General features: G+C 53.2%; 8 protein-coding genes across 8 annotated transcripts; 3 read left to right on the forward strand and 5 right to left on the reverse strand.

The window, feature by feature from the left end:
• Window positions 1-4,581: 4,581 nt before the first annotated feature.
• On the forward strand, window positions 4,582-6,028 carry CMQ_1312 (uncharacterized protein; the record flags this gene model as incomplete). Its single annotated transcript, XM_014318391.1, has 3 exons — window positions 4,582-4,620; window positions 4,695-5,313; window positions 5,382-6,028. 3 exons carry the CDS (start codon window positions 4,582-4,584, stop codon window positions 6,026-6,028), a joined length of 1,305 nt encoding a protein of 434 aa, XP_014173866.1.
• Window positions 6,029-9,100: 3,072 nt separating this feature from the next.
• On the forward strand, window positions 9,101-10,837 carry CMQ_999 (glutaminase; the record flags this gene model as incomplete). The annotated part of the gene is made up of 3 exons (XM_014318078.1): window positions 9,101-9,274; window positions 9,344-9,453; window positions 9,514-10,837. The coding sequence occupies 3 exons, from the start codon at window positions 9,101-9,103 to the stop codon at window positions 10,835-10,837; spliced, it is 1,608 nt and encodes a 535-aa protein (XP_014173553.1).
• A 658-nt stretch (window positions 10,838-11,495) lies between these two features.
• CMQ_1286 (mitochondrial protein sorting) lies at window positions 11,496-12,188 on the reverse strand (the record flags this gene model as incomplete). The annotated part of the gene is made up of 1 exon (XM_014318365.1): window positions 11,496-12,188. The coding sequence occupies one exon, from the start codon at window positions 12,186-12,188 to the stop codon at window positions 11,496-11,498; it is 693 nt and encodes a 230-aa protein (XP_014173840.1).
• Window positions 12,189-13,058: 870 nt separating this feature from the next.
• CMQ_1543 (methionine type metalloexopeptidase) lies at window positions 13,059-14,607 on the reverse strand (the record flags this gene model as incomplete). The annotated part of the gene is made up of 4 exons (XM_014318622.1): window positions 13,059-13,115; window positions 13,174-13,260; window positions 13,311-14,494; window positions 14,565-14,607. The coding sequence occupies 4 exons, from the start codon at window positions 14,605-14,607 to the stop codon at window positions 13,059-13,061; spliced, it is 1,371 nt and encodes a 456-aa protein (XP_014174097.1).
• Window positions 14,608-15,203: 596 nt separating this feature from the next.
• CMQ_1638 (heat shock protein DNAj) lies at window positions 15,204-15,972 on the forward strand (the record flags this gene model as incomplete). Its single annotated transcript, XM_014318717.1, has 2 exons — window positions 15,204-15,229; window positions 15,291-15,972. 2 exons carry the CDS (start codon window positions 15,204-15,206, stop codon window positions 15,970-15,972), a joined length of 708 nt encoding a protein of 235 aa, XP_014174192.1.
• Window positions 15,307-15,747, reverse strand: CMQ_776 (uncharacterized protein; the record flags this gene model as incomplete). The annotated part of the gene is made up of 1 exon (XM_014317855.1): window positions 15,307-15,747. One exon carries the CDS (start codon window positions 15,745-15,747, stop codon window positions 15,307-15,309), a length of 441 nt encoding a protein of 146 aa, XP_014173330.1.
• Window positions 15,973-16,220: 248 nt separating the features above from the next.
• Window positions 16,221-17,986, reverse strand: CMQ_1380 (outer mitochondrial membrane protein porin; the record flags this gene model as incomplete). The annotated part of the gene is made up of 4 exons (XM_014318459.1): window positions 16,221-16,250; window positions 16,311-17,399; window positions 17,667-17,789; window positions 17,942-17,986. The coding sequence occupies 4 exons, from the start codon at window positions 17,984-17,986 to the stop codon at window positions 16,221-16,223; spliced, it is 1,287 nt and encodes a 428-aa protein (XP_014173934.1).
• Window positions 17,987-18,530: 544 nt separating this feature from the next.
• CMQ_1167 (asparagine synthetase) lies at window positions 18,531-20,836 on the reverse strand (the record flags this gene model as incomplete). The annotated part of the gene is made up of 8 exons (XM_014318246.1): window positions 18,531-18,573; window positions 18,639-20,047; window positions 20,108-20,256; window positions 20,312-20,347; window positions 20,412-20,438; window positions 20,497-20,522; window positions 20,584-20,634; window positions 20,811-20,836. The coding sequence occupies 8 exons, from the start codon at window positions 20,834-20,836 to the stop codon at window positions 18,531-18,533; spliced, it is 1,767 nt and encodes a 588-aa protein (XP_014173721.1).
• Between the last annotated feature and the right edge of the window lie 213 nt (window positions 20,837-21,049).

Raw genomic sequence — 21,049 nt, forward strand, 5'->3', positions numbered from 1 at the left:
CAGCGCTTCTTTCTTCTTTGCAATAGACTGCTAGTTGCACCATGTTGATCTCTCACTCGACCTTCATTCTTGAAGACCTATCCGAGTAGCCTACCACTCTGGCACGCAGTGCGCACATACCTTTCCCGTTTCACGGTGTACGGCTCGTGATCCGGTTTTCCGTTGCCAAGCGAGGCGGTGGTGAACAGGAGGAAACCCAACAGAATGCCAAGAATCAATTGGGGAAATATCCGTAGTTGGTGGGTTAGCAGACGTCGTAACCACAACGTTAGTAAGGGGGGTCCCATGATGGAGTATTTAGGCCCATCACGAGAGTTGGGTTGGACAACACGACCATGGCGAACGTATGGAAAGCTGCTGACAGGTTGAGGGAAGCTGGGCCACAACCACTGGCAGACGGTCCATGTTTGGGCTTATATCTTACCTTGTGAATCCGTAACGCGCACTTTGCACGCCGATCAACCGTCGAATTCTTCGGACGGCTTTGTGACTTGTCCTGCTGATGAGCGGGGTGTTGACGATCAACTGTCACTTGGCCTCACAAAGTATCAATACGTCCTGATAAATACGAAGTGTGCATCTGTTTTCAGCCCGCCAACCCCCTTCGTATAAAGCTTTCGGGTGGTGGGGAAACGGGCAGTGACATACCGTATTCATTCTACCATGTACCCTTTGGCTACCAAAACTAATCCCCCGTAGGCCTACAAAGAATGAGAGCTCTGCGGAGTACTCTGTACCAAGTGAGCCAAACACTCGTTCATGATCTTGCATGCCGCCTTACGACGTACGTCTATGCTATAATAATGCCAAGGAGCGGAAAACTCGTATAGGAATACGACACCGGACTTTAGAGTTAAAATAGGATGCCAGTCTTTTTAAACGCAAAGTCATACGACTAAAAGCCCTACAACTTACGTCACGCCTAACTCATCTTCTATCCATTCTACGGAGTAATAATGCACTGTTTGTGAGCTCTAGGTCTCACACCGTAAACAACTAAAACTGAGACAACGGCCGCCACCGGCAAGTGAGACGGACACTTCAAGACACGAACCGCTCACTGCCGTAAGCGTAAATGCACCACCAAAATGCGCGGGCTTTTATCTTCCCTGTTTTACTGTTGTCCCCGTCCCATAGAACAGGCGATGTCACTGAAGAGTCTACGGAGTACTAGGACGTACTCCGTATACTCCGTACAGACGTTCGGTTGGGTACGTATCTTACCATACCACACCCTCAGTTGAAGCGGCTGGCTACGGAGTAAGCGGTGGAAACCTCGAGACAAGCGGAACTGAGAAACGATCGGCTGCCTTATTATTTTTCAGTGGCACACAGGAAACGGCGAGGCTGGTTGTGGGTGCATCCAGCACAATTAGGCCCTTTTTCGATGACATGTGCTAATTTGTGTGAGTCACGTGTTTTTTGTTTTTGTTTCTGCACCAACAACAAGTAGTCCAGCATTGCACGGCCTCTGGAACCCGATAAAGAAGGGGCCGGCGTCTTGTTTATTCTCCTGTACTTTCAGTCACGCAGGGATCTTCGGAATTGCAACGTCGACTCTGCCCATGACAAGAGTCCGACGATCTGTGCCGTGGTAAGATACAAGCGCGAGCGCTCCGTAGGGCATCGATTTAAAGTACGGAGTTTTTTTGGGCATGGTATTGAACCTCCGGCCATACTCCGTACTGGGTATCGCGACCGCCTCCCCTGTCAATCCAGAACCGTCTAGGCCATCCGGCCGAATCCTCAAGCATGGCGTCCGTCTGTTCTTATGGCGGCAGTACGTGGTGCATTTTGAAAGCTACGCCGGAGTACTCCGTATATCTTACAAGCAGTATGATTCTGTCTATGCACTCAGCTTTTCTTATGTACGTCGTAGAAACAAAACTCTAATAGAGCCTCCTTGCACCCTAATATCACCTGGGCTTTGCATGAAGCAGCATTTAACTTCGACGGCGACCAGTCTTTTAGCTCTTCACCCCTGCGGGTAAGACAGTTGAGTCTCTGTGCACGCGAACCAAGTTTACTTGCTATCTGGATTTGCACAGATTGTTTCCGGCATTTTCACTAGCCGAAAGGCAAATGATGAAACGTCAAAAATGACGGCGCAATTTTATTGGTCTAACGCTCATGAAAAGGGGCTTGACCCCCACATCAAGCCTTCCGCAGGTATTTAATGTCTTGTTCGGGCCTGAAGATGTAGATCGCTCCCTTTCCTTCATTACCGCTGCCGGCAAATCCTTCTCGGCAAGAAGGCGTAAATGATGTGATCCTGCAAGATAGAAAGGTATACCGTTCTGTACGGGATACCCCGTACAAGTAAGATACGTGTATGTTTCAACCAGAGACAACCCTCAATATTGAGCCCGGCGCTTCAGCCCTTCAATCTAGCATTCCTCCCCACCTACAATTTACCTGGTACGGCGCAGCATATCAAGCGAATCCCACGCGGCAGCCGAGCGGCTGGACAGCCTTCCCCAAGCAATGGACCCATAACAACGAAATCGGCCATGAACGCCACATCCATCTTCCTGAACGACGGGTTTGGCGGAAGGAGGCCTTTGAATAGTACACGTAAGCACTTGCACGGTAAGTGTTAGCGCATGCTAGGTATGATCGTGATTGGGCCTTTGGCCTGCATGTCCACTGCAGCCAAGACCTCAGTAATAAGCTACAGGAGGGTGGCTCGTCTTGGCAAAGCATACATCCTGCGACTACGGAGTATATAAGATATCTTACGTATTTCAAGACGTGTACTCTATAGGGGCAAACAGGGGCTTGATGCTGGGTCTATGGGTTTGCATATTCCTGCTTCATCTGCTGAGCACGAGAAAGCATGGTGAAGCAATGGCTGGCCAGTTGCTCGTTAGGACTGCGAAGCCTTGCACGCAACCTGCATCGTTGCTTGATGCGCTCGTGTATCTGCTCACATGCCTCGGTGCCAGACTAAGAGCGGCACGAGCCCGAGTGCAAGTTCCGAAATGTGACCACGCGACCACACCCCCGAGAAGCCACACTTTTGTGTGGGTAACGAAGGTGATTCCTACATAGTATGTATGTACTCCGTACCCCCCCCCCCCCCCCCCCCCACGCCCGCTATCAGCGGCTCTGCATGCAAATCCTGCATTGGGTACGGAGTACGGGGTATGTAAGATACGTCATGTCCATACGGAATATGAGTACACGTAGTTTGCAGTACCATTCTTTTGCAGGTGATAACGCTGGTGTCGGTCAAGAAATGTGCGAGGAGCGAGCTCCGGTCTGTCCGAAGCGCTCTTGGCAAAAATCCCTGGATGAAGCTCCTTGGCAGGTGTCTTGGCAGGTGTCTTGGCAAAAGCTTCAGGTTTTTGTAGCGCGTTAATTCCGGGGCTAATTGAGAGCAGAGGCGTACTATGTATCTTACGCGTGGCATTTCCCCATATAATGGGCCAGGGGACCGCCAAAGTAGCCATAGTCGTATCGTAGCTTCTGACTAATCCATGATTGTAAATTCCTTCTCGGGGTTCCTGGCGATTTGGGTATCTTATAATGTGCTAGAGATCTAGTGTTCGGTACCTGTATGTATGTGCATTTTCGAACAATTTACCGACATTTTGCCCCATACTTTCAGTACACGAGTACATTACGCGGACCTTTAAATACTCACGCCACGAGTACGAGTATTCGTAACTTAGACCTGAGATGGCACCTCGGAATTTGTACGAGTCGTCACCAGCTGTCAACTTTTTTTAGGACGCTTCGGCTGGTGAAGGAACGGATTGCCCCGAGCATGGCTACTAAATTTCTCCCCGTATCAAGCTAACAGACAGAACGCCACATCCTGCTCAATACTCGTACGGAGTAGGCCACAGGCCCACGGCCTCTATTCGTTCACGTCCTGATTGCGTCTCCTGAGCAAACGCCAAGAACCTAGACCCATTAAAATGCCTCTCTTCCTCATGCTGTCATACCTCAAGTAATAAGTAAAATGTTCCGGGCAGCACAGAAATTGTTTTGGCCAGGGGGTAGAAGTGGCCCATCAGATTACATACCCCGTACCCCTTTCTCGTTTCTTAATACGACCCTTCGTTTTTAGCAGTTACTTATATCCAGCGACAAGTCCACTTTCCTTATAGTGCTCGTCGAGAACAGCATCTGCGAGTGGAGTAACGGTCTCTCGTTTGCTCTTCTACTTTAGCTTTCTTTGATGTCACTCGTTCTTTCCTGTTCCTTTATATTCTGCCCGGTTGCCTTCTGGTACTTTCATACAACTGCTTGTATTCGTGTTTTCTGTCTGTCTTTTGCCTCCTGACTGCAGACTTGACGACTAGCAAGGACAGCAGGAACACCGAGACCCTGTACGAGGGGAAGTAGTGTGTTCACAGTGCGAGGGGAAGGGGAGACACATTTTGTCGCAATCGAGCTTCTAACAGCAGGGTTACCCTTACTCAGTCGGACACGCACAATCTATTCAGCCGTATTGTGCGAAGCTGCGTCCGACAAAGAGAGACACATTGTCCTACTCGAGCCTGTCTTGCGCATCTCTGATCGGGCTTTGCCACTGCGTCTCTCCAGAGAAGTGGTACAACACCGGCAGCGCACATGGCTATAGGAAAGGAAGGAAACGTCAAGTGGGTTGATGTATGTGGTCTCTACTGCTCCAGTCTCAGTCATCGTCGCGCTCGTGGAGCAATTCCTGACCAGCTTCTTCACAGGGCCTACGCGGTCTCGCCTCTGCCACAGTCGTGTTGACGCACTTGACCCGCGCCTTCGACCTGCTAGCATTCGACTCGACTGGAGCCGAGGGCGAACGCCCACGCTTCATACAATGGCCTTTCGTTCGCGTCTTCACACAGGGCCGTATTGGCGTCACCATCTTCGCCATGGTTACCGGCTACGTCTGCGCCCTCAAACCCATTAAGCTCTGCCGCCAGGGCAATCAGGAAGCAGCCTTCAAGTCTATGGGCAAGTCGGCCCTTCGTCGTGTACCACGCCTTATTCTACCCGCTGGCATCGCCACTATAATAATATGGTTTGCGTGCGAGATGGGCGTCTTCCACGTTGCCAAACATTGCGACAGCTGGTGGATTCGTGAGACCGGTCCGTCTCCCGGATTGAGTTTCGGTCATGCTATCCGAAGCCTGGTCAGCAACATTGTCGGCACGTGGACAAACGGAGGCAACCAATACGATGCGAATCAATGGACAATGCTGCCCCTGCTGAAAGGGAGCATGGAGGTCTATGTCTTTATGCTGGCGACAGGCTACATCCGGCCGCGGTATCGCATGATGGCAGCTATGGGCATGTGGCTATACTATTACTTTGCCAATGATCGTGAGTGTTGCAGAACGATGGGAGGCTGCTCAAATCGCGGGGCGGTCCTGTGCTGACAATTTTTGCAGCCACCTTTGGAATGCAGTTTTTCTTTGGAATCTTCCTCGCCGAGCTACAGAACCACCCGGCCGGCAACCAATATCTCGCTGACCACTCACGGCTGTGCAAATTCTTGTCTCCTCTCTTCTTGACACTCGGCATGCTCGTCGCCTCATACCCTGAAGCCCATCCCGAGTGGGTGCCTTGGGCCAAGTCCATATACGACATCTTCATGGTTATTCTGCCATACAACCCGGATTTCCCTCGCTTTGGTACCGGCATCGGCCTCCAGCTCATCGCAATCGGACTACATTTCTCTCCCTCCACCCGCGATGTCCTTTCAAACAGGGCTTTCTTGTGGTTGGGCAAGCAGTCCTTTGCCGTATATCTGCTACACGGCCCGCTCCTCCGCAGCATGCTGGCTTGGATGGTATTCGGGTTCACGACGTTGCCCAACACGCAGGATGAGAAGGGCGAGACCGTTGAGCATTACACACCGTTTCCCGGATACACTCACCTCTTAATGGTGCTGCCGTTTTGGCTTCCCATGAACTATGCGGCCGCCGTTGCATGGACAACATACGTCGACCCCTGGTGCGCCACCCTCACGGAGAGAATGGTCAACTACGTCATGCGCGAAGACCAGGAGAAGCCGGAAGCACTACTCCCGGCGTGAGTCAACACCGTCTTGATAATTGCAATATAAGCTATCATCCATAAGGCGTTCTGGAAGGCGTTTTTTTGTGTGTTTTATATATGGGGAAAACTACGTCTACAATGAAGATCGTCCCTTTTTTTTCTTTTTCTTTTTTTTACGCATTCACGACGGGCTCGGTCTTTTATTCAAAGTGAATCAAGACTTGGAACCAGAGAACAGGCTAGGAAAGTCTGCTTGTTGAAGTTGGAGGACAAGATTCCTGTTAGAGACAGGAGCTGTTAATCTCCACCCCCTGGATTTCTCGTGATTGATTTCACATATTTTGGCCTCGGGGAGGTTAATAATATACTCGTCTTTTAATAGATGAAGAAATGTATATTATTCGACTAAAAACAGTTTCAGCTACGCTTGGCAGCTCAAAAGTAACATTTGGTACAATATCAAACTAGATGTGATGGACGTAAATTCCAACATTGGCTTGGCTTTTAGGGTTTAACATACTGTCTGTGCGGAGTGTTTATCATTAAGTTCGAGCACTTGCTTCTTGACCTGTGAATCAGGGCAAGATGGATATGTCTCTGACGCTGTCTAGGAAAAAAAAATGGAGTAGGTTTTATGGAGTGAGGGAACAGGATATTTTAATACGGTCTCCATTACTCCGTAATTCTCTTGAATATAGCGACACAATAAGGAAGCTTGCTGGTAAGGGGAAAAGGCAGGTGCTCAGCGGATGTAAGTACGGAGTAACGGGAACAAGGCAAATGCACTTTGTGGCCATTTGTCATGACAGGCTGAAACGCATAGGGTTGACCCGAGCCGTATTCTTGGCCACTACGGAGTACGCTCGATGATCTTGTTATTAGTCGTTTTTTACCCGCAAGCAAGGTTACATCATCATGTATCAACTTCGCCAGACTCTGTGGAAGCTACACTTTAATCTTTGCCAGGCTATGAGCAGATTTTACGTTGCCTTCCTTACGTACGTACTCCTAGTGCGATGTCTTGAGATTGCGCGTCCTGCAGTATGACGGCCGGCTGTGACCCTAGCTATTCCTTCGCTAGTCGTTCGTCTTATGGTTCGGCGCCTTCGGGCCACACATCCCCTGCGCCAATGCAGAAAAGGAGGGGCGCAATTTCATTACCCAAGCATTCCGTACTCCATACTCTTTTAGTTTGTGGCGCATGTGATGCTTATGCCTGAAACGACCTTCTAGATCTGCACGAGTTTCTGCAGTAATCTGCTGCTTGCCCTTGGCGTGTGATATTGATTTCCAAGGGGAAGAAGGAGGAGAAGCATCATAAAATGCTGCCTTGCTTTCTTACCTTCCCCATCTCCAAATGGCTCCATAACTACCCGCATTTCCTAAAATGACGATCGCTAGAGACCTAGGTCCTGCTGAAGCATATTGGAACGCCAGACCAACTGCAAATTTTTTTTTCAAGTAAGATACTATCACATGTACAACTACAAAGGAACGAACCCCGGGCACGACTGATCCTGTTCGTACTCGTACTCTGCCTGTGATGGATCGCCAAGGGACATGGGCTGGCATTGGTTCAATACTCTGTGCCTGGATGAACGAGCTATTTCCTTTTGACGTGCCAACACTTCTGTCATCTGCCATTTAGACGTCTTTCCCTCCTTCCGTTTTTTTTTACATATACACCGCCTACAAACAAGCAGTGAAAATACTGACCAGTTTGTGCCTTCAACAAGTAGTCTTGCAGATGCAGCAACAGGACATGCTCCTTATGTAGGACCGACTCACACATTGACACGCATGTCCGCTGTGCTTCTGTTTAGCTACATTGCGCTAGTCCTCCCCCTCATCATCGTATCATCGCTTAGAGGATCGGCTCTGCACCGTAACCCATCGCCTACGTTCTCCCCTCGTCTCACACGCATCATCGACGAATGGGAGATGCAATCGAATATACTGAATGCGCGTGACAAGGTTGCCAACGCCAAAATGATGCATGTTCTACCCCTCGATCTCGGGTATTCTACGTTCACATCTAATGCCAGCCAACTTATTGCACACTTACTAATAAGTTGGCTTCGCGAGGTGCCCCTCAGGCTGATCTCCCGAACGATGACAGCCTATTACAGCATAGTCTAGACCACATGATGTATTGCTGTTTGATCGAGCGGGCATGTGGCCTATCTCATTGGCTATACTTGTTGACATATGTGCTGCTCCTTCCTATTCTGCTCTCAACCGTCGTAGGAGCTTAATACGCCCTTCCCTGTTTCGTACGAATCGAGCAAGAGAAGTACCTTTTGCCGCCGACCTCTTTCCACAGGGTATCGGTTCTCTGTCCCTGGTCAACTTCCGCCTTCCTAAAACGACTTGGCCAGATCTGAGAAGTCACATTGCCCATATTTGACCACAATCTCTGAACTTCTCTGAAATTATTCTTCTGCTCTTGAGATAACCCACTGGCTTGACTCTCGTCCGCCCCCCTGGTCTCTACACTTGTCGTCATGCATCCTAGGAAGAACCTGGCAGTTGGCCTGCTCGTTTGCTTATCAACTACTGGGGCTTCTGCTGATTCTCCCTTTTCACCACTTAACCCCCCTGCCATTCCCCTTGCCGTAAGATCTCCATATCTCAGCACGTGGCTCAACGGAGACTCCGGTGGCTATTTGGCTGGATCTTGGCCTCGTTTCTGGGCGTAAGTTGTCTGCCGGTACGCGCCACTCCTCGTTGAAGTTATACTAACATAGAGTATAGAAACGAGGTTACAGGCTGGCAAGGGCTCGTTAGAGTAGATGGAGTCACGTACAACTGGATGGGAGGAGCCCAAGGACCGGCAACTGCGACGCAATTGGCTTTTAACTATACCTCTACAAAGAGCGTATTCAAATTCGCTGTTGATGGAAAGGTGTCTTTGACGGCTACTTTTCTGTCACCCGTGTACCCTGACGACCTTCTTCGTCAGTCAATGCAGTTTTCATACCTGCATGTTTCTGTTGCCTCTATCGACGGAAACTCTCACAATACTCAAATCTATTCTGATATATCTGGAGGTAAGCCGTCACTGTCTTTTCATTGTCTGTGTTAGATCGTCTCGTGGGAGCTGAACCAGATGGTATTAGAATGGGCAAGTGCCAACACAAATCAAACCATCGACTGGGACTACAATGATAATAAAAGCGTTGCCTACCATCAATTCTCTCTTTCCCAGCAGGCTGTATTTGTAGAGGCATCGGATATGGCTCAATGGGGAACTTGGTTCTTTGGTACAGGTAGTAGTGTCGGGGTAAGGCTCCCTCTTTGTCTCTAAGTTTCCCTTGTCCACCCGTTGTTGACACTACACACAACTACACAGTTAACTAGTCAGACTGGAAGCTCCGACAATGCAACAAGAGCCCAGTTTATCGACAATGGACGTCTCAGCAACACCAAGGATGTCAACTACAGAGCCATTGGCAATTCTCGGTGTGTGCCTTAATCCGGCTGATTCTTTACCACTCCCAGAGTACTGACGGATCGGCCTAGACCCATTTTTGCCTTTTCCCAAGACCTAGGTTCATTGGATGGGACCGAAAAAGATGCTCTCTTTGTTGTCGGTATTGCTCAGGAGCAAGTGATCAACTTTCGGGGTGCTTCTGACTCTACCGAGGCTCTCGCTGCACTCTGGACAACCAAATACGGGTCTGCCCAGGACGCCGTGGCAGCTTTTTACCAGGATTGGGAGAATGCTGCGGAGGACTCCGCAAGTCTTGATGCCAAGATCCAGAGCGATTCTGAAAAAGCGGGTGGCAGCAACTACGCCACTCTGACAACACTAGCTGTCCGACAAGTGTTTGGAGGTCTGCAAGTGGCACACGGATCGAGCCAGGACTACGTCTTTTTGAAAGAAATCAGCTCCGACGGCGACTGCTCAACTGTTGACGTCTTATTCCCGGCACACCCCATCCTACTTTACCTGAACTCTACCCTGTTGAAGCTTCTCCTAGACCCGCTGTTTGAGCATCAAGAGAGCGGCCACTACCCTAACCCCTGGTCGATTCATGATTTGGGTGTCTTCCCCAATGCTCTCGGCTATGCAGCGGGTGATGATGAGGCTATGCCAGTGGAAGAGTGCGGAAACATGATTATCATGACTCTGGCTTACGCCCAACGTTCTCACGACCACTCGTACTTGGCGAAGCACTGGCCGCTCCTCAACCAATGGGCGCAGTTTCTTGTCAACGACTCGCTGATTCCAGACAATCAGCTGTCGACCGACGACTTTGCTGGTACCCTGGCAAACCAGACCAATCTAGCACTGAAGGGCATCATTGGCATTGGGGCCATGTCCGAGATTGCGAATCTGAGTGGTGTTCCAGCTGCGTCTTCGTATACCACGACATACCAAAACACGGCCGAGGACTACATCGAGAAGTGGGCCAGCTATGGCATTGCTGCGGAGGCGAATCCACCTCATACCACACTGGCGTATGGCCAGAACGATACGCACGGACTGCTGTACAACTTGTACGCAGACCGCCTTCTTGGGCTGAATCTGGTGCCGCAGTCTATTTATGACATGCAGAGTGACTTCTACCAGACAAGCATACTGGACTTTGGCCTGCCACTGGACACGCGGCATATGTGGGCCAAGGCAGACTGGGAGGTCTTTGTAGCGGCCATAGCAAAGGCAGACACACAGTCGTTGATTATGGAACGGCTGATACACTTTGTGGAAGCAACGCAGTCGAACCGTCCCCTGACAGATTTATATGATGCTACTACGGGGAATTATCCCGTGGATGGGCCGTCGTTTATGGCGCGCCCGGTGATGGGTGGAGTGTTTGCGTTATTGGCACTGCCCAGCTGAGAACGAGCGATCGAATGTGCGAAGCGGAGAGAAGAATATAACTTGACTCGAGGGCAAGTTCCCTTAGGCTTTGACTTGAGGTATACTTCTATTTGATATAAATCTATAAATAGCACCGAATAGAATGAGCTAAGTCGAGAGGAAGAATTGGTGAGGGCAAGTTGCAACATGGCATTGCACATGCAACAGATATCCGGACGATTGCACACAATGTTCTATTCTCAGGTCAAGTGTTAAATGCAAGTATGGCATGGCCTTTGTCTTGACATCGGAGAGCTCATCTTTCTGTGCCCCATGTCTACTACTGCTTCCCATCGCGAAACTTGCTGTTTGTACCATACAATACGAAGTGTAGAAAGAAGAGAAATGTAGCCACCTCCTCGAAGCAAAAAAACGATTCTGTTTTGTCACGAAGAGGGTATACCGGCCAAAACGCCATGTGTAAAAAAGTGTATCCCATCCTAGACGCCGCAAATGAAAATTCCAACCCGGGTTTGCCTCCTAAGCAATGCAATAGCGAACTTTTTGTTTAAAAACAAAGATAAGAAGAAAACAGTGCCATTCGCTTCTCAACATGCCCATACCATAAAAAGAGAAGTCGTTTCGAGAGAGCCGTTGCATCATGAGTGGAGAAGCGGAGATGATCGATTTAAAGGGGTTATTGGGCGACCATCTGCGCCGCATTGCTGCTGCTGGCAGCACTGATCTTCTCGCTCAAATGGAACGGGTTGCCAGCGGCAGCAACGGCAGCAGCAGTAGCCGAAGCCAGCAGTTTCTCGCGCTCCTTCTCCTCGGCAAAGACGCGGCGACTCATGGCGAGGACGGACTCAAAGCCCTCACGGCCCTTGGCGGCGTTGTCACGGAAGCGCGTCACGAGGCTGTCCTCGATGGCGTTGCGGATGCGCTGCCAGCCGCCGCAGAGCGCGGTGATCTTGGCGTCCTGGACGAACTGGGTGTGATGGGGAGAGGGCGAGCCGGGGCTGTTCTCGGCCGGCCGGTAGACGACCGTTTCCTGGACGCTCAGTAGGTTGGACCAGGTGACGTTCTGGCTGACCATGGTGACGGTGCGGGCGTTGGTGTTGACGTAGGACGTCTCGAACACGTGGCTCTCACCCCCGTTGCAGACGACGTTGCCCAACAGGGTCTTGAGCCAGTCGGGCACACTCTGACGGCACGTGATGAGCCGCTCGGTCCGGAGGACGCCTGTCTCGGGGTCGACGGAGCGGGAGAGGGTGTCGACGGCGATGACGTGCGTCGATTTGTCGTTCCACGGACAGTACTTGCGCCAGTTGGCCGTCGAGACCTCCTCCCAAGAGTAGTCAAAGGTGACGGAGTTGGAGAAGACCTTCATCTTGAGCTGGTGCGTGCTTCCGGCAGAAGCCTTGTGTTTTCAGATGTGTTTTATTTGTTTGGAGACCGGCTGTCTGTCTAGGCGGTTCTTCCAATTCGATTCGAATAGACAGACACGAGGGTTGAGTAGGTTGCAGTCAGACAGCCGAAGGAGTGCTATGACTGAGCGAGATTGTCGGCAAAAAGGAGGAGAGCTCGGGTTTCGGCAATTCTTTGATGTCTGATTAAAGAAAGTGGGATATTGGCCGTCTAATTAAGGATGGGAGACAAACAAAAGAGAAAGAGAAAGACTGAGGAGGATGCCCTTGTAGGAAGGATGGCAAAGAGGAAGATGGACAGGAGGATGGACGGGGAGGAGAGCACTTCGGCTTTCTAAGCGGCGCCCCGAATAAATATTCAACCTCGCTTTTTTTTCGCTTCTGATTCCAGATGCGCGAAGTCTTATCGGAAAGGACTGTGGCGGAAAGTCTCGTGCGCGAGAACGGCGCTACGGCTATTGGCCCAAATCCGCATCTATGTGGACTAGTGCAGAGGGAAAGAAAACTCTTCGGAGCAGCATGGGGGCGGGGGCAATGACCGTTGATTGGCTGGAGAGAAAATGGGCCTTTGTCAACGCCGAAATACCGGGCTTGGGCGCCGATCCTGCGCGAAATGTCCCCGGCGCACGGGAACCCATGTCCGGATACTCCCAGAAGCTTCTCGGGCACGTGCGCGCCCCAATTTTCCAGAGGCAATCTGGGGATGGCCCTGTGACCGTTGAAATGGATGTTTCTTTTACTTGATTCTATCCGGAGTCTGCCGGGCATAGTGCCTCGGATATGGGATACCGCAAAGTCGGGCAAGATTTCTCCTACGAGGATGCGCATCCAGTCTAAAAGTCGTCGCCACGGCTGATGACTTCCTTCACCGTCGGGCGCAGAAGAATGGTCTGAACGGGCGTCAGCGGCGGGTCAGAAGAGCAACAAGGCTGGGCGCATCTGACTCACATGTTCGAACTGGGCAGTGTAAGAACCCTTCTTGTCTACCAAGGGAGGGTACGCCTCGACAATGCCGCTTGATACGAGACTGTTCAGCTGGGAGATGTCAGCACAGCGGCAGCCAGCCAGCAGGAGGGTCGACCTACCCCAAGAAGGTACTTGTCGTGGCCCAGACGGTCAATGTAGCGACGACAGAACGGCAGGGTGCCAAAGTTCTTGTTGATCACGTTGAGCACAGTCTTGGCGGACGAGAGACGCAGATTGACGTTGGGGGCATCGGTGCGCTTGGCGTAGTGCGACACCTCGCCCTCGTCGCGCACATAGCCGTTGCCAGTGCTGCCAAAGGTCTCGATGGCGTAGATCTCGCCCTCCTCCATCTTGGTGGTGTCGGCAGACTTGACAATGGGCACGCTCTTGCCGCCGTGGATGGTGTGGCGCTCAATGGTGTGGCCGTTGAGGTTGCGGATGGCCTTGATCGGGTACGTGGTGCCGTCGAGCTCGACCTCGTACGACTCCATGGTCTCCTGGATGGCGGCGCCGATCTCGCCCAGACGGACGTCGATGCCGGCCTCGCGGATGCCCGTGTTGGTGGCCTCGCGCACGGCCTCGAGCAGGTTGTCGTAGCGTGGCTCAAACGCGATGGTAAAGGCGCTGTCGACAATGTAGCCGTTGACGTGCACGCCAATGTCTACCTTCATCACGTCCTCCTGCTGCAGGATCGTCTTGTTGCCCAGGTTGGGCGAGTAGTGTGCCGCGATGTGGTTGATGTTCAGGCCCGTCGGGAAGCCCATGCCGGCTACTATCGCGTCGCCCTCCTCCAGGCCCTGGTGGCCCACGAGTGCCCGCACGCTGTCCTCGATGTTGTTGGCAATCTCCGTCAGCGACTGGCCCGGCTTGATGTTCTTCTGCGCCCACTGCCGCACCTGCCGGTGCGTCTCCGCGCCCTGCCGGTAGTCCGAGAGGAAGTCCGCCCGCAGATTGTCTAGGTGTCGCTTCTCTTCGCTCGTCGTCCGGTATGCGTTCTCGTTGACGTACGGCACCTCCTCGCCCTTGGGATAGCTGTTGTTAGGGAACAGCTGCGACATCAGCACGCGCGGCGGATCGGACTGCACCGTCGCCCCGCCGTTGCCCGCCTTCTTCTTCTTCTTCTTCTTGTTCTTCTTCTTCTTCTTGGCCGCCGTGGCCGCCGTTCCATCCGCGCCCGCGCCACTGCCGTTCACGCCCGCCTCGTCTGCCTCGTCCTCGGAGTCTGAGTTGTCATGCTCTGCATCGTTTCCACTGGCCGTCGGGCCTGCTGCCGTCTTGGATGCAGCGATTGAGCCGCCGTTCACTGCACAGGCCAACCGTGTTAGAAACCCCATCTTGGCGTGCACTTGCAAAAATTACAGGGCTGAACGTACCGGAGAGCTTCTCGAGCTCGGCTGTTGGCGCCTTGGCCGCCATGTTGAAAGTCTTCACCGCGATGCGTCAAGGACGTGCTATCTTGTCTTGCTCCTGTTGCTTCGCCGACCCTGCAAACCAGACATCTACGTAACGACGTCTGGCTCGGAAAAAATGCCATTGAAAGGGCGTGGGGCGAATGCTGGAGTGGCGTCATAATGCGGGACACTTGTCAAGCCACAGGTGGCAGCCACAGCTATGTCATCACCTGGAATTGGCTCCTTCCGCCGATCTACGGCATAATCTGCGAACTCGAAAGCTGCCGGCCTTTGATTCTCGACTCTGTCCGTCTGCCAGTTTGCTGCGTCAATCCGCCCATCCGCTTCCCCTTGTCACGACCGAAGAAGGGCACAGGACAGCTCCTCCAGAGATGAGGAATGACACTCTTCCGCCTCCCCACGTCTCTGCCGGCCGTCCTACGTCCCCACGTGCTCCTTCATTCCAACCACCATAGACAGCCTCGATGCTCTTTACCGACAACGCTTTCACCTGTAACTCAGAGGCCCTTTCAATCCAGTGGGCGCTGTCTCAGCGACCATGCTGTACCAGCACACAGCCCGTCGCACTATGACACCCTAAACGTGCCACTCGACGCATCGATGGCCGACATCAAGAAGTACAATCTGTGTTTCGATACCGCCCAATTCCTGACACAACCGACTTACTCTGATCTTTCTTCCGTCCAGATCCTTCTACAAGCTCTCAAAGGCTCACCACCCTGACCACAACCAGGATGACCCCCATGCGTCCCGCCGTTTCGTCCGCATATCCGAGGCCTACGCCATTCTCGGCCACTCGGAGAAACGCGCCGTCTACGACCGCGATGTCATGAGACACCGCCTGCAATCGCGGCATTCCGCCAGCCATGCTGTCAAACACCACACGAGCTCGTCTTACCACAGCACCGGTCCAGCCGGTGGTCGCCCCGCGTCGGGGCTGAGTCGCAGGCGCGGCACTTTCAAAGGTCCACCGCCGAGCTTCTACCGCAATACCGGATCCGGCGGAGCTGCCAGGGCAAGCGGAAATTCCAGCGGCAGCTTCAGTGGCGGCAGCAAAAGCAGTCCCGGCTTTGGCACCGGATCGGGGCCTGGAAACGTCAACCCAGATGATTTCGGCACGCGACTGCATCCAGACACGCCGCATTTTGACCGCGCATCTTCCGAACGGACACAACGGCGGCTCGATGAGCGCTCGGCACGCCGACGAGAAGCTGCTGAGGCGGAACAGGGAATATCTATTGGCTCGGACTCGTCCATGGTGGTCGGCTTCTTTGCGATCTGCGTGGTGCTGATGGCTAGCGTGGTTGTGCCTGTGGTGGTGTTTGGAGAATGGCAGCGCAAGAGAAAGGAACCGGCCAGTCCAAAGTAAGTATAGCTGTATGATTTGTTTCCTTGTACTCCGCATATTGGAGTGTACGACTACATAGACCTTGACGCCAAATTCACACGAATCATATTTGTTCAAACATTCGATGTCCCATATGATTGCCGATTTTTGTGTCAATTACTGCAACCTACTACTAGTTGGTACAATCTGATGTTCGAAGTCTAGCTTTGAAGCTACCTCCCAGCTTCCGGCTACACAGACCGTCCAAGAGATATCGGGTTGAGGCGCGTTTAGGCCTGGAAGGAGAAGCTGGTGCCGATCTGATTGAATTGTTAGCAAGGAGGCTCTAGACAGCATCTCTCGGATTGCGGGCTACATACCTTGTGGGTGGCCTGGTCCAGCTTCTGGGTGTCGAAGGAGGCACCAATACCAAAGGTCACGCCCTCGCGGAGGAGCACGTTGTAGGCAACAGCAGCGACACCACGGTCGTTGATCTTGGCCTTGACAAAGGACAGGGGGTCCAGGCGGTACTTGGTGGCGACCTCAAGGCCGACGGTGTTGCCGCTCTTGCTGTTCCAGACGGCCTTGGCGCCGGCCTCGACCTGGCTGTTGACCTTGTGGTGGTAGCTGGCGGCGAAGACGCTGAGGTTGTCGCTGGCGGTCACGGACGTGGAGTAGGTCGAGGCCAGGTAGCCGACGGCAGCGCTGTAGTTCGTGACGGCAGCCTTGTTGACGTTGTAGCCGGCGGTGGCACCGGCAACGAAGCCGTCGTGGCCGATGACGGCATCGACATTGGCGATGGGGCCCTTCAGCAGGTCAAAGAAGGCACGGCCGTGGAAGTTGCTCTGCTTGAAGTGCAGGTTGAACTTGGCGCCGCGAGCCTGCGTGGCCGGCAGGAAGGAGAAGATACCCTCAGCCTTGAGGCCCTTGGCAAGGGAGTCGGCAAGCTCGATTCTGGACTCGAGCGCGTTGGCCGTGTTCCAGGTCTGGGTAACGGACAGGCCTGGTCGTGAATACCTCATTAGCAATGTTGACGTTCTTGGCGTCAGCAGCACCATCGCATCAACCGGTGAGCGGCTGTGCCATCCACCAACCGGATATATGGCAAGGCACGGATCATATGAAGGGGGGTAGACAGAAGTTCGTGAGCGGGAGGAAGAAGCAAGGGGAGTAGGAGCGGTTGAAGATGGAGTCTTAGAGGGGAAGGAGAAGAGCTTTGGCGATTCCGCCTTGCGAAAATCGCCGCTGCTCTTGGGCTCTGAGTTGAAGCCTTGGGACTCGACGTTTGAAGCGTAACCGCTGGGTATGCTGAAGAGGCTGCTACTTGAGATATGGTGTGCATGTGCTGGTGCTGGTGCTGATGCTTGTGTTTGTGCTGGTGCTTGTTTTTGTGCTGATGCTTGTGCTGGTGCCCATTTCGTGCTAGGAGGTGTCGTACCGAGAGACTTGTCCACGAAGCGACCTTCTATCTGTAGCGAGGCTGTCAGCTGGACAGTCCTTCTCAAAGCCGTTTAGAGCCCAAGCTGCCAAGTGGAGCCGGTGATCAACAGAGAGCTGCAGCCAGCAACAGACGAAGATGGGCCACACTGCTGCCACATTGGCTTCACAATGTTCCAGTCCTACCAGCCGCCATGCGATTGACACCACCCTTCTCTTCTCTTTGCTGCAATCCAGCTCTCTGTTGCCTCTCCTCTTCGCCCCACTCGCTGCCTTGCCCATTGGTATAGAGAACTTACCACACCAGATGTCGACTTCTCGTGGCTGTTCTTGCCGGAAACCTTAAAGGCAACATTGTTCGGGGTGTTGCTCTTGACCTCGAGGGTGCCAGCCGACAGGTGGTAGAAGTCCTTGTTGAGCAGCTATGGGCAAAAACAGCAGACATTAGCGACGATTGGACTGTGGATTGCGCAAAAAGCGATGGGCCACAGTAGTGGTTGTCCGGGGGGCGGGACGATCTCTGGACGCGGAGCAATTGAGAGAAGAGCAGAAGAAGCAGCGGGCGGGAGCTCACGTCGTTTGCCGCCTTGGCAATGTCCGAGAAGTTGGGAACCGACATCGTGACTGATTTGGGAATTCGTGACGGGAGGCAATGCGATTGTTGGTGAGGGAGAGTGAAATTGATGGGAATTTGCGGAAACTACGAGTGGAATTAGGAAAAAAAAAAAGGCCAGGGGTTGAACTGTGTGTGACCCGTTCTCCCGTTTGGGCCGGTTTCCCGTTTTAGCTGGCCGTATTTTTCTGCCAACAGGTCCCTCCGGCCCTGAGAGAAATAAATTCAAGTAGGCGTTTTAGTGGAGAGGCCGTCGGCTCAAACCGGACACAAGAAAGACAAAGTCCCCTGACAACCGCAAAACGGCCAGCCGGCAGGGCGCCCGCGTGGGAACATCCCTCTTGAGGTAAGAATGGGCATCCACGTGACACGACAGGCGTCTGTTCAACCTGCACGTTTCGCTTGTAAAACCACGTGACTACAGTATGTTGCGTCTAACTCCCAGTCTATTTTCTTCACACCCAGATTTACGAGCATACCAAGACATATGTAACCAAGATTCACGGCTGCTGTCTATCAGAGACGGCAAGAACAGAGGCATTCCCTTAGTCTACTCGGTACCGTCGTATTTGGCGTTGTGGATGGCAATGGCACTTTCTGATGTCAGCTGGGGCTCTCGGACCAGATCACAGATGTGGAGATAAATTATCAAACTCACCGGCCGCTGGGATCGGTCTGCTTGGACCAGGTCGGCGTCCATCGCATGACGGTGGAGGCGCACGACTGCGGGAAGTGCTCGTCGAACATGAGGCGGTACCAGTAGGCCTCCTTGGAGTCCGGGATGTCGTCGCCCCACTCGGGCTTGGGGTTCTTCATCATCTCGTCGGTGACGTGGATCTCGGCGTTGTCCTTGAGCGCATCAATCCATCCGTATCCGACGCCGTCGGAGAACTGCTCCTTCTGGCGCCAGAGGATCTTCTCGGGCAGGTACGGCTGGGCATCAGGCTCGTCCGAGGTGTCAAAGGCCTTGCGCAAGATGTACTTCTCGATGCGGTCCTTGGTGATCAGCTTCTCCTGCGGGTCGATGTCCATGGCGACCTCGAGGAACTTCTTGTCGAGGAAGGGCACGCGGGCCTCCAAGCCCCAGGCGGACGTGGACTTGTTAGCACGCAGGCAGTCAGACAGGTGCAGGTTCTTGACCCGACGGACCGTCTCTTCCTGCAGAGCAGCCTTGTCGGGGGCAGCGTGGAAGTAGAGGTAGCCGCCGAAGATCTCGTCGCTGCCCTCGCCACTCAGTACCATCTTGATGCCCATGGCCTTGATCTTGCGCGACAGCAGGTACATGGGCGTGGAGGCGCGTATGGTGGTCACGTCGTAGGACTCGAGGTGGTAGATGACGTCAGAGAGGGCGTTGAGACCATCCTCAATGGTAAATGTCATGACGTGGTGCTTGGTGCCGAGGAACTTGGCCACCTCGAGGGCGGCCACGTTGTCGGGCGAGCCCGGCAGGCCGATGGAGAAGGAGTTGAGCTGGGGAAGGTACGTGACGGTGGAGAGCGTGTTCTCGTCGTCAATGCCGACCAGACCCTCGCCCCGATCCATGTTGTCGTGGTTGTCGTCGTCGGGCGCGCCAAAAGACGCGGGCTCCTGGCCACCGTTGGCCTCGGCCAACTTCCGCAGACGCAGGGTCTCGCGCTGAGCAATGGAAGCCACCAGGCTGGAGTCGAGACCGCCCGACAGCAGGACGCCGTAGGGGACCTCGGCCATGAGTCGTTTCCGCACGGCCTTCTCCAGCGTCTCGCGGACGAGCTTCAAGTCCAGCGGCGTGGTCGGCACCCGCTTGGGGTCCCACCACTGGGGCTGGAAGTAGCGGGTGGTCTCGCCCGTCAGGCTGTCGTAAATGTGACCGGGTAAGAAGGCCTCGAGCTTGTCGCAGACGGGGTGCAGGCACTTGAGCTCGGAGCCAAAGTACACCGTCTTGGGCTGGGACGAGTGCCAGCCCTGGTAGAAGGGGATGACACCAATGGGGTCCCGCGCTGCTATTGTCCGATCCAGCTTCTTGTCGTACAGCACGAAGGAGAACATGCCGTCGAGGTACTTTGGTGCATCGAGGCCGTATTCCATGTACTAAAGGGCTGTCAGGTGCATTCTCCTGGTGCATACACAGTGGTGTCGCCGAGGACTCACCAGAGGAATGATGACCTCGCAATCGGACGTGGTCTTGAAGTGGTAGGAGGTCTTGAGATTCTTGCGAATCAGACGGTGGTTGTAGATCTCGCCGTTAACAGTGAGGATGATGCTTTCATCGGCGTTGGTTAGGGGCTGAGCACCGCTCTCTGTATGTATGTAAGAATATGGACGAGGCAGAGGGATCTGCCAGAAAGGACTTACCAACACCGACGATGCTGAGACGCTCATGGCACAGGACTGCAGCCTGGGTTAGAATTTGATAACTACCCGAGGAAGTCTTGGCTTGGGATCAAAGACATACTCGTGTTGTTGGAAGTGACTTGTCCGCCTGTTGTTTGATGTCTCGTCAGTACTAATCCGCATTCAATCAGCGGAATGGTGCATACTCCAATCGGGACCCCGATGCCGAATACTGAAAAGGCACAAGTAAGTAACCAAACAACAGAACGGCACAAAAGGACCAGAACACTTACGCCTTTGCGAGCCGGAGCGCGGTCGGCTTAAATTTCACGACGTCGGGGTGACTGGTTGTGGGTTAGCAAGAACGAGTCAATTGGACACGGATACCAGCCTTAGAAGCTTCTGTGCAGCATCGGAAAGTGTGAAGCTGTTATTGTGGTAAAAGGGAGGTTTGCGCAACAAGTATGACTCAGTGGCTCAACGGCCAGAAAAGAGAACAGAGAAGAGGAAAGTGACATACCTGTGACAAGCGAAGATGCCACACATGGTGAACGGATGGTGGATCGAACGAGCAGGCGATATGTTTGTAAAGCTGTTTGGAAGGTCTTGCGTGTCAGTTGCTGGACTGATTGCGCCTCGCCTTCCAAGATGAGGCGCATTGGCTTTAAGTCGTTTAGCTGGGAGGCACAGACCTGTAGATAGATAAACGACCACTTTCTTTGCAAAAGCGGGGGTAAGAAGGAAGAGAAACGGAAAAAA

This window comes from Grosmannia clavigera (genome assembly GCF_000143105.1).
Source record: "Grosmannia clavigera kw1407 unplaced genomic scaffold GCSC_140, whole genome shotgun sequence".
Classification (NCBI taxonomy): domain Eukaryota; kingdom Fungi; phylum Ascomycota; class Sordariomycetes; order Ophiostomatales; family Ophiostomataceae; genus Leptographium; species Leptographium clavigerum.